Source organism: Branchiostoma lanceolatum, chromosome 17 (assembly GCF_035083965.1).
Source record: "Branchiostoma lanceolatum isolate klBraLanc5 chromosome 17, klBraLanc5.hap2, whole genome shotgun sequence".
Classification (NCBI taxonomy): Eukaryota; Metazoa; Chordata; class Leptocardii; order Amphioxiformes; family Branchiostomatidae; genus Branchiostoma; species Branchiostoma lanceolatum.
In genome coordinates this window covers 14,265,392-14,283,383 of record NC_089738.1, presented here as the reverse complement: position 1 = coordinate 14,283,383, position 17,992 = coordinate 14,265,392, and the positions used below count along the sequence as shown (strand labels likewise).

Genomic DNA, 17,992 nt, shown 5'->3' with positions numbered 1-17,992 from the left:
TTTAAATACAATACTACAAGACTAGTACTCACAACAGACAACGCTGACGTCCTCATGGTGTCCGCAATCATGGGCTCCCCAGTTGTTCCGTGGGCAGTACTGCAGGGAACTCTCGGACCCGTTACAGTTGAGGTCGTCCATCCATATCGGACCACTGCCCTGCCCGTAGTACGCGTTGCGATGGTAGGTGACGTAATCAGAGAACCCGAGCTCACGGCAGACGACTCGGGCTTCTTGCCAGTCGAACCCGTCGTCACAGACGGTCCCCCACTGACCGTTGTAGTAGACCTCCACTCTGCCGTAGCTGTAGTAGTCACCTCCCCTCAGTCGGACCTGGAAGTCTGTGAAATGTGGTATGAAGTGTAACGTTTTAAGGAATCAAGTGGGAATACTTCTTTATAGAATAAAGTCTTAGATATTTACCACCGATCGAAAGTAAACATTGCCCTTTCAGACTCCTTGTCACAGTCGAAAATTTGAGAGACACTTAAAAAAGATAATATGAAATGACATCAAAAAGCCTTTCCTTAATATCAAAGCACTTACAGTAGTAAGGGTCTGTGTTCCCTGCCGCCCACCAGTTGTTCCAGGCTGTGGTCCACCACCAACTGTCAGGGGCCGTGGTCGGTTCTCCAGTGTGCCAGTAGTTGTCAGTTTGCCATCCGATATGTGCCGGGGTAGATGGTTGCGCTGTGTGACAGACATACAAAGAACATGTACAGTCCGTTCAATGGTTACTGTTGGATTGTTAAGATTTATATCCGTGAACAATTTCATCAGGTAGCTATATGACTGAATAACAAGGTATTCACAGCCGAGACATTTACAACAACCGTCTTTCACCGTCCTCAGGGCAAAACTGACTGATTCTATTTCACAATGCTAACAATGCGGTCCCGAAAGTAAAGTACAGCTGTATTGTCACATACATTGTACATAGCCATATATTTTCCAGCAGCAAAAACAATGGAAGCTAACAAGTGTCAGCTACTTCTTAAGAAAGAGGTCCCAAACGTAAGTCTATATCCCCCCTCCCTCATCACTGTTCATGAATACGGAGTACAAGTTCTGATCTAGGGGTGGGTACCGGTACAAACAATTCAGGTCCGGTCCAGGTCCAGGTCCAGAGGGTCAGGTCCAGGTCCGGACCTGTACCTGTACCTGATTATAGTAGTGTCGCAGTACATCATATTTTGGAGAGCGAGACACACGCAAAAGTCTCCAAACGTCATGTCTGGAACGATATAGTTTCTTAGGTTTGCACCTTGTCTCAAAATTATAATTATGCTCTTCTCGCCGTCTGTTTACTAATCCTTTAAGTGTTTCTAGGTATGATTCACAGCTAACGTCTTCGAAAACGAAGTTAAATCTGCTGTTTTGTATTTTCTTAGACCAGTTATGTGGCCGCCTGGTACTATGAATTTTCTAATCGGTCCATAGGCCGGTCCACTGATTTTATACGGACCGGTTTTTTTGGACCGGTCCATTAAGAAATAAGTATTCCTGTGTTAGAATCAGCATAGTAAAAGGCTTTGAACTGTCTTGTTTCCAACAGGAATTTTATTGTTGACTTTCATCTATTTTTCAACTGTTTCACAACATACGCCTAGGCGCCTGTTTTCAAACTATTTCAGTCACGTACCAGGTTTGGAAGTGTGCCATGGCGGGGTGACCGTTGTAATATACGTGTCGTTGGCTCCTCCTACAAATGCATGCAAAACAGGTTTATTCACAAAAACATCCATAATTGTCTCTGTTATTCAATCTAAGACAGAGGGTTAATTTGAAGACAAGAGAAACTTTAACTTAAGACAATGATTTGAATAGTCGTCCGTAAAGCCTTATTTCTAATAGAGTATCCCCGCATGAAATATCAGAGACGGATAACATTTCAACGTTCAACATGATCTACGTATCAGTGCATTGTACAAACTTTATTCCCCCATGCCATTTACAAGGTGATAAGAAGCAACCTATCACAGAACATCTAGAATACTGTAAATTCAGAGATTTTTGCATTGGTTTTATGCTCGCTGAACTTAAATCCACCGCGAAAATGCCTGTTCTACCTTCTACATGTCTACCTCTTTGTTTCAACAGCGCGCGAACTTAAAACCATCGCGAACACGCTTTTTCTCCGTACCGCGAAATTAAATCCCCGCGAACTTAAATGCATTTGCAGTACATGGCTGAATCATGTAACAACTTACCACATACTGATTCGTAGTTGTGGCAGCAGTCTCCCGCAATCACGCATGCAGCGTCACAGTAGCAGTTGCCTATTTCTGAAGAGCTACCACAGTCTACTGGTGAACAGCTGCCTGTGACTGTTTCTCAAATATAGACAAAGGAAGATCTTTGAATTAGACGTCTTTGTGGAATTCTTTGAACAAGATAATGAACAGTCACCTGTCAGCGACTTTTAGCCTTGGGGTTCCGAAAAGAACTGGGCATCAACATTGAAATATTTTGCTTTTGAAACAATGTTCAGTTGTAGAAGTGACAGACAAATTTCAAAGTGGTAGGAAATATCCCAACTTACCATTCCAGTACTCAGTTGTCCACTGCTGCCATGTCGGCGCAGGTGCAGTGGTATTGGTAGCTGGTATAAAATCAAGACAACACAAACATTAGTATGAAAATTCATCTGAGTTGGCAGATTACATAATGAGAAATAAAATGTTGTCCAACCACAAGAATTTACTCATCGGAATTTTCGACCGAATCACTCTGTCTTCCTTAGCCAGTCATGTCATAAAGATGAAATAATGCCATTGACTGACGTTGACGACCAAAATGTATGCCATAGCCTTTTGATAGATATATGTCTACGTAAAATAACACCATATATGTTTCTAATAGCATAATGCCAACATCAAACTTTCAATATATTTGCAAACAGCTTCGTAAGAGACTTTTTGATTTATAGTAACTCAAATGTGCTAATGACACATATACGACAAACAATGGCACTGCATGTTAGATTCACTATCCTTCTCTGGAGATGCAAAAGCTTTTAAATACAATACTACAAGACTAGTACTCACAACAGACAACGCTGACGTCCTCATGGTGTCCGCAATCATGGGCTCCCCAGTTGTTCCGTGGGCAGTACTGCAGGGAACTCTCGGACCCGTTACAGTTGAGGTCGTCCATCCATATCGGACCACTGCCCTGCCCGTAGTACGCGTTGCGATGGTAGGTGACGTAATCAGAGAACCCGAGCTCACGGCAGACGACTCGGGCTTCTTGCCAGTCGAACCCGTCGTCACAGACGGTCCCCCACTGACCGTTGTAGTAGACCTCCACTCTGCCGTAGCTGTAGTAGTCACCTCCCCTCAGTCGGACCTGGAAGTCTGTGAAATGTGGTATGAAGTGTAACGTTTTAAGGAATCAAGTGGGAATACTTCTTTATAGAATAAAGTCTTAGATATTTACCACCGATCGAAAGTAAACATTGCCCTTTCAGACTCCTTGTCACAGTCGAAAATTTGAGAGACACTTAAAAAAGATAATATGAAATGACATCAAAAAGCCTTTCCTTAATATCAAAGCACTTACAGTAGTAAGGGTCTGTGTTCCCTGCCGCCCACCAGTTGTTCCAGGCTGTGGTCCACCACCAACTGTCAGGGGCCGTGGTCGGTTCTCCAGTGTGCCAGTAGTTGTCAGTTTGCCATCCGATATGTGCCGGGGTAGATGGTTGCGCTGTGTGACAGACATACAAAGAACATGTACAGTCCGTTCAATGGTTACTGTTGGATTGTTAAGATTTATATCCGTGAACAATTTCATCAGGTAGCTATATGACTGAATAACAAGGTATTCACAGCCGAGACATTTACAACAACCGTCTTTCACCGTCCTCAGGGCAAAACTGACTGATTCTATTTCACAATGCTAACAATGCGGTCCCGAAAGTAAAGTACAGCTGTATTGTCACATACATTGTACATAGCCATATATTTTCCAGCAGCAAAAACAATGGAAGCTAACAAGTGTCAGCTACTTCTTAAGAAAGAGGTCCCAAACGTAAGTCTATATCCCCCCTCCCTCATCACTGTTCATGAATACGGAGTACAAGTTCTGATCTAGGGGTGGGTACCGGTACAAACAATTCAGGTCCGGTCCAGGTCCAGGTCCAGAGGGTCAGGTCCAGGTCCGGACCTGTACCTGTACCTGATTATAGTAGTGTCGCAGTACATCATATTTTGGAGAGCGAGACACACGCAAAAGTCTCCAAACGTCATGTCTGGAACGATATAGTTTCTTAGGTTTGCACCTTGTCTCAAAATTATAATTATGCTCTTCTCGCCGTCTGTTTACTAATCCTTTAAGTGTTTCTAGGTATGATTCACAGCTAACGTCTTCGAAAACGAAGTTAAATCTGCTGTTTTGTATTTTCTTAGACCAGTTATGTGGCCGCCTGGTACTATGAATTTTCTAATCGGTCCATAGGCCGGTCCACTGATTTTATACGGACCGGTTTTTTTGGACCGGTCCATTAAGAAATACCGGTTTTGTACCGGTACACGGTACCGGTACCCACCCCTATTCTGATCCATACCGCTTTCTTTATCCAACCAGTGTATCTGCTGTCCTCTCTGTCTACTATTTTGGCCCCATGACAGTAATTTGTTCTTTCAATTTTTGAACGTTCTACATGTTTTTTCCTATTCTGGGTATTGTCGGAATCCACACGAATGTCCATTTGCTTAATAAGTGATTACAAAAGCAGAACGGAACTGTAACTTACGGCCACAGACTACTCCGATGTCTTCCCAATGTCCGCAGTTGTGGCTCCCCCAACCGGAATGTGAGCAGTACTGCAGGGAACCCTCGGATCCGGTGCAGCTCAGATCGTCCATCCATATCGGACCGCTACCCTGCCCGAAGTACGCGTTTTTGTGGTAGGTGTAGTAGTCGGAGAACCCCAGCTGACGGCAGACGACTCGGGCATCTTGCCAGCCGAAGCTGTCGTCACAGACGGTCCCCCACTGTCCGTTGTAGTAGATCTCCACTCTGCCGTAGCTGTAGTTATCACCTCCCTTCAGTCGCACCTGGAAGTCTGAAAAATGTAACATGGCGTGTGAGAATCTGAGGAATCAAGTGGGAATACCCCTTTATAGGAGAAATGCAAGCATGGTGCTGCCACCTTTCCATAGTAAACATTACATCTTTAGATCTTTGGGTGCAGTTGATAGACATTTGTAAGCGATGATATGAAATAATGTCAAAAGGTCTTTCTCAATATCAAAACACTTTGGTAAGGCTCGATGTTTCCTGGTGTCCACCAGTTGTTCCAGGCTGTGGTCCACCACCATGGTGCGTCAGTTTGCCGTCCGGTATATGGTTCTGGATCCGGAGTAGATGCTTGCGCTGTGTGACAGACGGTTAATGTTATATTATTCATGAGTCATTTTATGTAGATTCATTGTCAATAAATAGCATGAATGTTCTGATGCCATTTCATCCTTTATATCCAGGTATATATAGTTTGCATTGGATTTGCCTCCTCTTTTGAGTACATCACGTTTGTTTGTTTGTGTGTTTGTTTGTCTGTTTGTTTCACATAGCCGGTAAGCCGCCTAAAGGAATAGTACAAGTTTTGGACAGTAGGTACAAGCTGCGCGAAACCGGGCTGTAAGGTTTAATCCACTAACACCAGTACCATTCTCTCTGCGATACATGTAATGGTATCTTTAACGCGTTCGAGGGTTTGCTCTCCTCAAACACGGGTCCTCTGGCTTGACATCCCATCCGAGAGGAAGTCGTTACAGCATAGTGTAATATTGATTTGGAATATAAACTTATCTCACATGTGGTTCTTAACGTACGTTTGTCCCAAGAAACTAGAATTCTCTTCAACTTTTAAAATCTTCTATAGATTTTTCCTGTCCTGGGTGTTCTCGAAATCTACATTTTCGTCCGTTTGAGGCACAAATGATTACGAAAATAGCATTGAACAGCAACCTACGGCCACAGACTACGCCGATGTCTTCCCCATGTCTGCAGTTGTGGCTCCCCCAACCGGAATGTGAGCAGTACTGCAGGGAACTCTCAGATCCAGAACAATTTAGGTTGTCCATCCATATGGGGCCGCTACCCTGCCCGAAGTACGCGTTTTTGTGGTAGGTGTAGTAGTCGGTGAAGCCCAGCTCACGGCAAATGACTCGGGCTTCTTGCCAACCGAAGCTGTCGTCACAGACGGTCCCCCACTGTCCACTGTAGTAGACCTCCACTCTACCGTAGCTGTAGTTGTCTCCGCCCCTCAGTTGGACCTGGAAGTCTGTAAAATGTAACATGGCGTGTGACGTTCTAAGGAATCAAGTAGGAATACCCCTTTATAGGAGAAATGCAAGCATGGTCGCTGCTACCTTTCCACAGTAATCATCACATCTAGATCTTTGAGAGACATTTGTAAGCGATAATATGAAATAATGTCAAAAGGCCTTCCTCGATATCAAAGCACTTACATTGGTAAGGCTCGACGTTTCCTGGTGTCCCCCAGTTGTTCCAGGCGCCAGTAGTGCGCCAGTAGTTGTCAGTTTGCCGCCCGGTATAAGGTTCTGGAGTCGATGCTTGCGCTGTGTGACAGACGGTTAATGTTAGATTATTCATGGCTCATTTTATGTAGATTCATTACCTTCGCCGAGAAGGTTATGCAGAGGGTAGCGTTTGTGGGTTTGTGTGTAGTGGCACAGAATAACTCGAGAATGCCTGGATGGATTGTCTTGGTATTTGGTATGTTGGTAGGTTTTGATGAGACCTGAAAACGATTAGATTTTGGGCCCCCTAGTGGCTTCTTATGGTACTGCAGGGGAACTTCCTGTATTGATATCTCGTGTTCTGGACATGCTATGGAACTTATTTTTGAGTGGTAGATAGATCTTTGGACAGAGAGTAAGATGTGTGGGTTTGGGCCCCCTAGTGGCTTTTTTGGAACTGCAGGAGCAGGTTTTGTGTCTGACTTTGAAAGGGAATAACTCAAGAAGGGCTTGATGCATGGTAATGATTTTTGGTAAGTAGATAGCTTTAGTGAAGATGTACATGATAAGATACTTATTATGCAAATCAGTACCTAATTTGCATAATTAATGAGGAAAGTTTATACATCTGCCAAATTCCATGATAGGACTCTGAAACATTTGATATATGTAACTGAGGAAGAGAGAAATATTAATTGATATGAACTATGCAAATGAAGACCTCATTTACATAATTAATGAGAAAATACTATAACAAGATGGCCTTGATGGATGGTCATGATTTTTGGTATGTAGATAGCTTGTGTGATGCTTAGTATGATTGGACGATAATTATGCAAATCAGATTCTAATTTGCATAATTAATGAGGCAATTTTAAAAATCAGCTTTGTTCCATGATATGACTGTTCAAATTGTAACTCAGGAAGAGAGGAATGTTGATAGATAGAAAATATGCAAATGTGGGCCTAATCTGCATACTTAATGAGAAACTTCTATAGTTCCACACTGGCAAATGACGGCAATTTCATACATCTAATAATTTGTGGCATCGGGAAGTTATGTGAATGTGCACATCGTTGAATCAAATTAGGCTAATAAGGGCCTCATTTGAATCATTGATGATAAATATTAGCATAACCTTCTTTGTTAAGCTCATAATTTGTTAAGCTCATACTTTGGACATGTTGTATTTTAAGACAATCAACTGGTATGATTTAGAATTGATGAGAAACACTCCTAATATGTCAGTCATAAAGGTTAAAATCATTTGGCGAAGGTATGAGGTCGTGGAACTCTAGTTGTCAATGAAGAGCATGAATGTTCTGATGCCATGTCATCCTTTATATCCAGTTATTTATAGTTTGCAATGGATTTGTCTCCTCCTTTGAGTAAATCACGTTTCTTGTTTGTTTGTTTGTTTGTTTGTTTGTTTGTTTGTTTCGCATAAGCGGTAAGCCGCCTAAAGGAATAGTACAAGTTTTGTACAGTAGGTACAAGCTGCGTGAAACCGGGCGTTAAGGTTTGATCCACTAACACCGGTACCCTTCTCTCTCCGATAAATGTAATGGTATCTTTAACGCGTTCGAGGGTTTGCACTCATCAAATACGGGTACGGGTCCTCTGGCTATACATCCCATCCGAGAGGGACTTTTTATATCTTCTATAGATTTTCCTGTCCTGGGTTTTCTTGAAATCCACACTTTCGTCCATTTGAGGCACAAATGATTACGAAAATAGCATTGAACAGAAACCTACGGCCACAGACTACGCCGATGTCTTCCCAATGTCCACAGTTGTGGCTCCCCCAACCGGAATGTGAGCAGTACTGCAGCATACTCTCAGATCCGGTGCAGCTCAGATCGTCCATCCATATCGGGCCGCTACCCTGCCCGAAGTACGCGTTGTAGTGGTAGGTGTAGTAGTCGTAGAACCCCAGCTGACGGCAGATGACTCGGGCTTCTTGCCAGCCAAAGTCGTCGTCGCAGACGGTCCCCCACTGTCCGCTGTAGTAGACCTCCACTCTGCCGTAGCTATTGTTGTCTCCGCCCCTCAGTCGGACCTGGAAGTCTGTAAAATGTGGTGTTAAGTCTAACGTTCTAAGGAATCAAGTGGAAAAACTCTTACATGACACAGATTCAAACACGATCTTTGCCACCTTTTGACAGTAAACATTATCCTTCTGGATACCTTGGCACATTTAAAGATTTTAGAGACATATGGGTACACAAATATAAGAATATACATACATGTAGGTTGTAATGTGAAATTGGCTTAATTGGGCAATTACAGTACTTACTGTTGTAGTTCCCTGTGTTTGAGGCCGTCCACCAGCTGTTCCAGGCCGTGGTCCACCAACCGTCAGGAGCCGTGGTCGGTTTTTCATGATCAGTGACGTTTGTGCTGTCTGAATGAAAAAGAAGGAGCTAGAGATTGATAATGTAAATCGAAAGTACTGCCTGTAACACTATATGGTAGGTTATTCGGGGATGCCTTTGATATTGTCTGGTACAAGCTTAAAGGATATCAAGTCGTGTATTTCTGATTAACAAAGACGCATACAAGTATCCTGTTCAAGCATCCACAGGCTACTAGACAGGTGCTTAATATCCTGTACTCGTAGTGCTCGTGCGATATGCTCTGATCGAAATTGGCACGCCAATGACTTTTAGGCCTCCAGAAAATTGATAGTGAACTGGTAGACTGCAAATGTCCCTTTCTTTACGCATATGTGATCAGGGGCAAGAAGATACCTGACTTCCGATGGCTAATGGTGTTGCCTTGTAAACCAGTACTGAAATAATGAAAAACAAATTTCTTCAAAGAAACCCAAACAGACAACAAGCAGACAACTCCAACACGATGGATGAAAAGTTATCTTTAGTTACGCTTTGATCAATACACATGCTTGGCAGTGCTCTTAGTGTAAGATCTAACCAACCTGTCCACGGACATGATCCAGGGTACAGGACAACGTCGTCAATGGCGATGTCCCCTCTAAAGCTGCTGCCACGAACACCTTCAAAAACGACCTGTACACGACCAAAAAAAAGTCAAGAAAACTTGAATGTGCGTCGAAAAAAACACAGTTATAATGATAGGAGCATGTGCCGTATTTTCCATGGAATCTCACTAGACTGCGCCAAATTGCGCCAACTTTGCGAATTTGCGCCAATTTTCCCTTGCGGAAAAATGAAAAATTCTCAGCTTCGATACAAGATAACTTTATTGGAAATCACAGTGTTGCCATTAGATTAAAAACCAGTGTACAATGATACAAATTCATCAAGAAGATATATTGGAGTGAAAAAGGGATGTTCACCGTTTTGCACCGTTTTGAGTTTTTTTAAATTTCAAAACGTTCGCAATTTCAGGTGAGCAATCGCGCCAATTGGTGCCGATTTGCGCCACTTTGCGGGGAGAAGGGAGACATCCGTTATAGCAACATGTCAGGACATCAATCATACACATTATCTAAAAGGCAAAAAGACACATAAGCTAGCATAGCTAACACAGTGCAAGAAATATCTAAACTAATAGTGAATCTAACATTCATTCATAACGTGAACTCCACACCTGAGTGTTATATATGTAGACGTCCACGGATGCCAGATGCCAGCTGTTTGCTTGATTGTAAGACCGGCTCCACACGACGTTAGATCCGACCAGCACCCGTAGTTGATCGATGTCAGTCCCGTACATGTGGTAGGCGAACTGGAGACAGTGTGGCCAAGCGTCGTAGATGGTTTGGGTGGCAAGACGAGCTACATCTCCCCGCTGACCACTCGAAGTCTCAACATACATATAGTATCCTGTCAACATTGTTGATAAATATTATTCAACATAAAAAAAGTGTGTGGTTTCGTCATTCTTCACTCGTGGGAAGCCAATCTCCGAAGGGCGGTTTACTTTTTCAACAATCTTGTGTCACGTGACCTGTGCGACTTCTGACTCCCAGGTCACGTGACTACAATCAGAGCTGAAGAAAGATGGCGGATGCTGTCTAAAAACTTGTCACCACAGACTTTTTCGTCGTCACGCGGCACGTACGTAACAGCTGAATTCTCTATGTTAAGCAGTTTGCTCAGATTACGTTGCATGTATGTGCTTGCAGACAGTGCAATTTGGAAAGAAGCCGCCATGAGGCCCAATGATGTAAATTTAACCACTTCTTTGTTAGACCTGCTCTGCCAGTAGATTTGCCACAGAAATCTATCTTTTTAGTCATCATGTCCACATTTCACACATAATAACTAAGTCTTTTTTAAAGAACAAAGCTACTGTGATATAATAAGCCCATTGGTAGATTCAAGTACGCATGTGCAGTGTCAAAGGTGAAGACCCCTGGCTTATAAACAGTTCTCGTCTCCACATTGTCTGAATTTGCATAACAATGTCCAGACGGGTTTATTTACGTCTCAGGGGCCTTTATTTTTGACACTGCACATACGTGCTCGAATCTACGAGTGGTTTTATATGACATTGAAGTAATAACATAGAAAGATTATCGTGCTGAAAGAATTCCAAACCGTGTCCTGTCGTGTGGTCCCCACTCGGGCCAGTTGAAGAAGAAGGTGTTGAGCCATTCCTTCGTGCCCAATGAAAGTGCGTCGTCGAATCATCAATGAAGCCACATTCGTTATAGTCGAAGTTGCAGGAAACGTGTGGCACATTCTCGCCTTTAGTAAAAGTGCAGGATTCCATTAGTTTCTTCTTAGATTTAAGCATCATTCAGCACATCAACTGCATTGTCTCTTATCATATAATATCGTGATATCATATCACATTTCACCATACAGTGTAACCTGGTATCAGCAACAACCCAAGGGACTTGGCAAAAGTGGTTGCTGAGGCCAGGTGGTTGCTGATGCCAGGAGGTCGCTCCAAACAAGTTGATTGGTTGGCCGAATGATTAGGACAAGTATATATGGTACTAATTACTTCGCTCTACAAAATAGAACTGGGGCTGCGCTGATAAAACATCTCTCCTGGGTCAGTCTGTTCAATGGTTGCCACGCTAGCGCCTATAGAAATCCTCAATTCAAAGACAGACAACCACTTCTTTCCTATTGAAATACAACAGGGGTCCTTGCCAATGCAATCATTCTTTGAGGGAAAGCGAACACATTGCTAGATAAGACCGATGTTCATCAATGCTTTCATCGCTAAGAGATAGATATTATATTCTATTTCCCCACTTACCACATACCACACTAACGTCCTCCCCATGTCCACAGTTATTGCTCCCCCAGCCGTTATGTTGGCAGTACTGCAGGGAAGTTTCGGTCCCGTAGCAGTCGACATCGTCCATCCATATCGGACCGCTACCCTGGCCGTAGAACGCGTCATGGTGGTAGGTGACGTAATCAGAGAACCCCAGCTCACGGCAGATGACTCGGGCGTCTCTGTAGTCGAAGCTGTCGTCACATACGGTCCCCCACTGTCCGCTGTAGTAGACCTCCACTCTGCCGTAGCTGTAGTAGTTACCACCCATCAGTCGGACCTGGAAGTCTGTTGGAACGATATAGAGTGTATGAATAGCAATGTTCTTTTATCAGTATTGCCCTGATGAAGATGACAGACAGTCCTCGAAACGTTGGCTCTTGTGAAATACTTGGTTGTGAATAAAAGAACCTTGCTATTCAGTCATTCGCCAATCTGATAAAATTATTCAACGATATAGGGGGTAGTGCAGTACAACTCCTAGCCCACGAATAGGTCATAAGCACCTTTGCTTAACGTTTTTAAAAAGTATTCGTTACGCCTTGAGAAAGAGGTACTCACTTATTGCAATGTGGGGGCCTTGCAATGTCATATGGGCTTTACTGAACATTCATAATACTTACTGTGGTAGTAGACAGTGTTTCCAGCCGTCCACCAGTTGTTCCAGGCCGTGGTCCACCAACTGTCAGGAGCCGTGGTCGGTTCTTCGGTTGTGCCGTTACCATCAAGTTCTACAAAGCAAATTATTGTGTAATGGTCAACTTCCTGATGACAGTTACGCGAATAAAGTATACATCTAATAATAATCCAACGTGAAAATAAACAACAACAATATCACTTACTCGACAATCGGCGACGATAGTCACGTTCGTGCAATAGGTATATTTGTATAAATTACAAAAGTTTAAGGTCGGGTTTTTCATGATAAACTGGTATCATCAATTACCTTGGTATCTTATCCTGAATCCGTTATCTACGAAAATTTCATCGCTTGTGAAGTGGATCAGAACTTCGTTGGATGAGCTGTAGTAGTAACGCCAGGACCCTGACCCAGTGAGGCTGTAAGTAGAATTTAATATATCATTTGCAGCGTATTCACATTCGAAATAATATCCAACTTATGTCTCGCAAAAGAAAAATCATGGTTACATGGTGTATAAACCAAGTGAAAATTAAACGTTGTAGTTCCAAGGCAACTGCGTCATTTAGTTAATGACATTAAACATTCTGTTTAGGCTAAAACAACAGTAGATTATTGTTTACGTCTAAAATTTCATAACTGGTAAATAAGCTGTTAAGTTAGATATTTACCGTTCAATGAGTTGGGAACTGGTAGACCTGCCGTCGTAGACATACAGGAAGTCGTAGCCATTTTCTATGTCGTACTTCTCTACCACAACTCGGATGGTTGATCCAGGGGCTACGCTGATGGTCCACTGACAGTTGGCGTCGCAGAAGTAGGGGTTGGGGTAGTACGGGCTCTCAATGACACCTGATGGTTGAGTTATGTATCCACCGCATGCAATTGTGGGAGGGCCTCCTGTGAAGGAATTGTGAGAATATTGTTGTATGAAATGGCGTCTTCTTATCATTGTCAGAAAGGGAACGTTTTTGCCTAGCGCCATCTTTGCGTCAATATTTTTTAAGGGAAGCCTTGCACTTGCTGTTCAGGAATTTCGGACCCACATTTGCTGGCTGATACGCATGCATTGATCCTCTCTCGCCATCTTTATGGAAAGTAACTATGAATACAAAAGAGGGGGCAGTTATTTCTTTTTGATATGAACATTTTTGGACCATGGAACAAAATGGGAACAGTGTAGTCTATCCAGGACCAGCGAGGATAAACGTATCAGCTTGCCGAATTTTCAGCAGGTTTGAATTATTGTTTGAGAAAATTGATTAATTGTGCGATTTCGACATGATTCCATTTTCCTACAGGGAATGGGGAAACGTCATAACCATAAGTAGATTGGCTGTCTGTTTATTAAATTACCACCTGATAGTAGTAGATATAACGCTTACCTACCTTGTAACATGTAAATAAAGCTGTTCATGCATTAAAAAAGGGCCAGATGGAAAATGTAAGTAAAAACGAATGAAGGGCATACCAGTATTTCTCAAGATACCTTCATAGATGATACTGTTATAATCAGTGTTATTGGTAGTGTTATAAGATTGTTTGTTGGTGACAGTAGATGCATTGATATGCGCGATTTACCATTAATACCATTACATTGATTTACTATACCAAACAGTCCATGTTCATGACCTTAATAGTGTTTCAGGAAAATGTAGCCAATATGGCGCCTATTACATTGTGATAAAGGCGTGGGTATAAGATACTGACACTGTAGATATCTTCAATAACATTGTTACATTGTGATTATTCACAGCATAAAGATTACAATATGAAAAAATATATATAACGCTTACCTGTTCCCCATGGCCAGTCTGTCGTTTGCTGCCACCAATTGGGATCCGTACTTGCCGCTTTCGTTGTTAGGCCTGTAGTTATAGTTTTGTAAGGCAATGCAATCGTCCAGTTACTATTGTGAACCTGGAAACAATCTGACTTTTGTCTCAGTCATAAACGTAATATATCCTGTATATATTTCACAATATTCCGAAAAGCTTAATAGTTGTTGACAGCCAATCCCCCCCTCCCCACTGTTCGTTGCAGTAGACCTCCACCCTTCCGTAGCTGCCGCTGTAGCCTCCCCTCAGTCGCACCTGGAAGTCTGTTGGACACGGCGCAGAGCAACGTTTAGTTACCTTGCAGGTTAAAGCCGTACACATAAAAAGCCTTGATGTGAAGGGGCATTCGCAACCGATCACTACAGTACTTACTGTTGTAGTACTCTGTGTTTCCAGCCGTCCACCAGTTGTTCCAGGCCGTGGTCCACCAACTGTCAGGGGCAGTGGTCACTTCTTCAGTGATGCCTGTCCCATAGAGTTCTTTGGGAAAGAGAGAGATATTGATGGTGGTTAGTCGATAACAGTCTGAATTTTTGGAGGTACAAACTAGCAGCCCCGCCCTCTTCCCACATAAGTCATTAACTACGCTGTTTTTATGACAGGTTTCGCTAGACGGTGATGTAAAAAAACCTTGTCCAAGAATTGCTGCTGACAAACCGTGTGGTTAACTCAATGAGCTGGTGAGAAGTTTCAATTTCGCGATAAAGGGCAAGTGTAGACGTATTTTGTTGTCAACCAGCCCTGGCCACTGTGGCCTATCGCCCATACTCTGAAAAAAAACCCACTGAGTCTCATCTAACAAAATCTAACTTTTTGCTCACATCAATGTCTCTGATGACATACCTGCTGACTCAATCGAGCAGAATGACTTTGATATCTGCCCAAAGTGCATTCACCGGCAGTGTCATCAGCTCTGATTATTGACTTATCCTGTTCTTTCGAAAATAACTGTTGTAATGGTTTGTTTGGAAACTACAGGAAAGCGGGCCTGGTAACTGCTTTGAGACCACTTACCTTGATATATGATCCTAAATCCGCTGTGTGCCACACTTCCATCGCTTGTAAAGTGGATCAGGACTTCGTTAGATGAGCTGTAGTAGTACCTGAAGGTTCCTGATCCACTAATACTGCAATTGAATAATAAATGTTCACCACTTTTCGATTAGTCGAAAGCTCTAGATTGTTATAGTAATTAAGATATCATATTGTATAAAGAAACCACCACATTTATTCTGCCAGCCACAAGCTATCAATTTTATCATTACTTCGTCTGGTACTCGCTCTGTGGTCTTGACGCTTTGTTCAGACACTTTGTTCAGCTGTGCTGATCCTACTGGCAGTGCAATGTTTGTTGGTCAATACCATATGATTTTGACATGAGACATACGTGGCAAGTAAGGGCGAATCGCTGAATCGGCCGTCGTAGATGACCAGGGAATCGCAGCACGATCCCAGGTCGTACAGCTCCACCGCAACTTGCACAGTGGACCCGGGGTGTCCGATGATGGTCCACTGACAGTTGGCGTTGTTGAAGTAGTTGTTCGGGTAGTTTGGACTCTCGATGAAACCGGGAGATTGAGTAATGTATACGTGTCCACCACAGGGACCGGCGGGTCCTCCTTGCGTAGGAAATGAAATGTTGTATGAAGCTGCATGCTCCTTTAAAACCTTTCTATGTTCCGAAAAAAAGTCGCTGCCTTCACTTAGAGCATGGTCACTATCTCTCAGCTGAGAGCCCTTAAATCATTGTGTAGGTATGATATGTATGGTACTATGGAAAAAAAGTGTGTACTATGAAGTCATTTGCATGAAATATTAGCCCACTTTCTTAATTGTACTATACGTTTGCAGTATCACTGCTTTGGTCTGCCGATCGAATCAACACGGGGATTTTTTTTCAAACCCTCGGATATCGCCTTGGGACTTAATCCCTTTTTTGTTCGGAGCACCACGTGTACACAAGATTTGTTCATGTTCTAACTGTTGCTTAGGGCCCCATTCCACCAGGACGGCGCTCTCACCACGCTCTCTCCGCGACCTCAAATTGGCCAGAGCGCGGAGCGAGTCAACGTCGCCGTGGGAGCGCGGAGGGAGCGCGCAGCGCAGAGATGCCGTCACCTCGAAATAAACCGGCCGTCAAAGCGCAGGAAGTCATCCCACTGATAGCAGCCCCAACGGTCTGAATTTGATCAATCATATCTTCGTATTATATATCATTGGAAATATTATCTGTTCCCGCTGACAATGATACCATACATGCGGATGATCTTAAATTCAAAAGTCAAATTCCATATAGGTGACTATGCAAGTGAGTCACAAAACAAAATGCCGGAATTTTCATATCAACACAGTGTCTGACGTTGACAGGGTATTTTTGATATGATTTTTTTTTTGGGGTACCACACCGAGTCCTATACCACAAATGGCTTCAACAGAGAACCCACACTCATCTATTATAGCAATAAACCATTCAGGGACAACTATTGAAATGACTGCAAAAAAACACATCAGAGAACGTTGATTAGATAAATTTTAGGTAGGTTATCAGGAAGACAAAGGCACCACTTCACATACCTTCCTCTCCTAAGGCGATCCCATCGCTCAACACCAACATCAGGTGTAAGATGACCCAAAGAACCGCCATCTTGTTGCCAACAAATTGTCTCAACTCTGGGGAAACCTTGGTTCCTCCTTTCTTTAAATACCTTCAGGTACGTGTTTGTGAACATGCACACTGCAGATGTGACATTCCCACACTCTAAACGCCCTAATGGTGATGATATCTACTGTTTTCGATAAATGATAAAAGTGAGATCCTGTTTTTGTCCGAAATCAATAATACTATCGTCATCGCCATTCTCGAGAGCTTCTCATAGATAAACGTTTACAAGATGATTTATCTGTATGATTTACATGTTACATGTTATTCCTATTAGATGAAGTTTTGTTTGTGTATAACATACAACAGTAGAACTTTATTCAAATTGGACAATTTTAGAGTATGTTGGCTTCGTCTGAAATACATATAAGATACATCGACTGGTTCTGGTGGCGGTTCAATGACACCACATCGAGCTGTGACTAATCATTTTACTTCCTCCATCCTATCACCTTGACGAAACTGTTACATTGTGTTATCAACTTTCCAATAACGGTTCTACATATGAACGTACAAAAAAGGTCCTTAATTAAGGGCGTCTACAGTACTAGTGGTGGTGGGGTACCGAACATTGTGTCTCTCAAGCGTGCGTGAAGACACGAAACCTTAGGAAAGCCCTGCACCTTTTATAACAAACATAACAGCACCGCCTCACCTCGTCTTAGGCCGTTCACACTGTACTTTCATTGAGATATGCACCAGCGCTTGAGCGCTATGCGACTGTTACTTAAATGTCTCAACCTTGTTTACTTTTAGGGTACAACAGGACAACAGTACCTTACTTGAGTATGTAAATCCAAATTGTTCTTTGGGTACCCTCTATTTACCCATCTTAACGTGGCACCCGTGTAGTATACCGTAACTTCGTAGCGTTATACGTGGCCTCAAGGGGGGGTCTCTGCTTACCTTACTTTTAATCCATTCGCTTAGAACAAGTAATAGTCATTGCTACCTACTAATAAGGGCATTAAAACCAAATCGAATTGAGTCTTATTTCGTTACCTAACATTGTTTAAGTTTACGGGTCTGCTTAATTTTGCCACTAAGCAATTGGGATTTGGAATGCTAAAAGGCCAGTGTCCAAATCTAAGATGAAATACCATCCATTTATGGTCCATAAGGAATCATATACTGGTAGTACATGAAAAT

The 17,992-nt window shown here is 42.8% G+C and overlaps 2 protein-coding genes across 2 annotated transcripts; both read right to left on the bottom strand.

Annotated features, from left to right (window-relative positions):
* Nucleotides 1-21: 21 nt before the first annotated feature.
* LOC136422447 (deleted in malignant brain tumors 1 protein-like) lies at nt 22-6,578 on the bottom strand. The gene is made up of 9 exons (XM_066410220.1): nt 6,474-6,578; nt 5,975-6,286; nt 5,260-5,376; nt 4,754-5,065; nt 3,562-3,705; nt 3,048-3,356; nt 2,543-2,602; nt 547-690; nt 22-341 (listed from the first exon to the last, which is right to left on the bottom strand). The coding sequence occupies exons 2-9, from the start codon at nt 6,084-6,086 to the stop codon at nt 22-24; spliced, it is 1,518 nt and encodes a 505-aa protein (XP_066266317.1). The 5' UTR covers nt 6,087-6,286; nt 6,474-6,578.
* Nucleotides 6,579-8,146: 1,568 nt separating this feature from the next.
* LOC136422446 (deleted in malignant brain tumors 1 protein-like) lies at nt 8,147-16,912 on the bottom strand. Its single transcript, XM_066410219.1, has 13 exons — nt 16,759-16,912; nt 15,572-15,803; nt 15,199-15,311; nt 14,557-14,664; nt 14,143-14,214; nt 13,018-13,246; nt 12,653-12,765; nt 12,330-12,437; nt 11,702-11,994; nt 10,060-10,308; nt 9,425-9,515; nt 8,783-8,890; nt 8,147-8,553 (listed from the first exon to the last, which is right to left on the bottom strand). The coding sequence occupies exons 1-13, from the start codon at nt 16,826-16,828 to the stop codon at nt 8,147-8,149; spliced, it is 2,193 nt and encodes a 730-aa protein (XP_066266316.1). The 5' UTR covers nt 16,829-16,912.
* Nucleotides 16,913-17,992: the final 1,080 nt, after the last annotated feature.

What these genes read in the sequence shown, in the direction of transcription:
- LOC136422446 (XM_066410219.1), bottom strand. Translation starts at nt 16,828, where the DNA reads ATGGCGGTTCTTTGGGTCATCTTACACCTGATGTTGGTGTTGAGCGAT. An exon ending in GATCGCCTTAGGAGAGGAAG is followed by an intron (nt 15,804 to 16,758) that starts GTATGTGAAGTG and finishes TTCCTACGCAAG; the next exon opens with GAGGACCCGCCGGTCCCTGT. An exon ending in ATTCAGGATAAGATACCAAG is followed by an intron (nt 12,438 to 12,652) that starts GTAATTGATGAT and finishes TTTGCTTTGTAG; the next exon opens with AACTTGATGGTAACGGCACA.
- LOC136422447 (XM_066410220.1), bottom strand. Translation starts at nt 6,086, where the DNA reads ATGGACAACCTAAATTGTTCTGGATCTGAGAGTTCCCTGCAGTACTGC. An exon ending in AAACATCGAGCCTTACCAAA is followed by an intron (nt 5,066 to 5,259) that starts GTGTTTTGATAT and finishes TACATTTTTCAG; the next exon opens with ACTTCCAGGTGCGACTGAAG. An exon ending in GAACACAGACCCTTACTACT is followed by an intron (nt 342 to 546) that starts GTAAGTGCTTTG and finishes CACATTTCACAG; the next exon opens with ACTTCCAGGTCCGACTGAGG.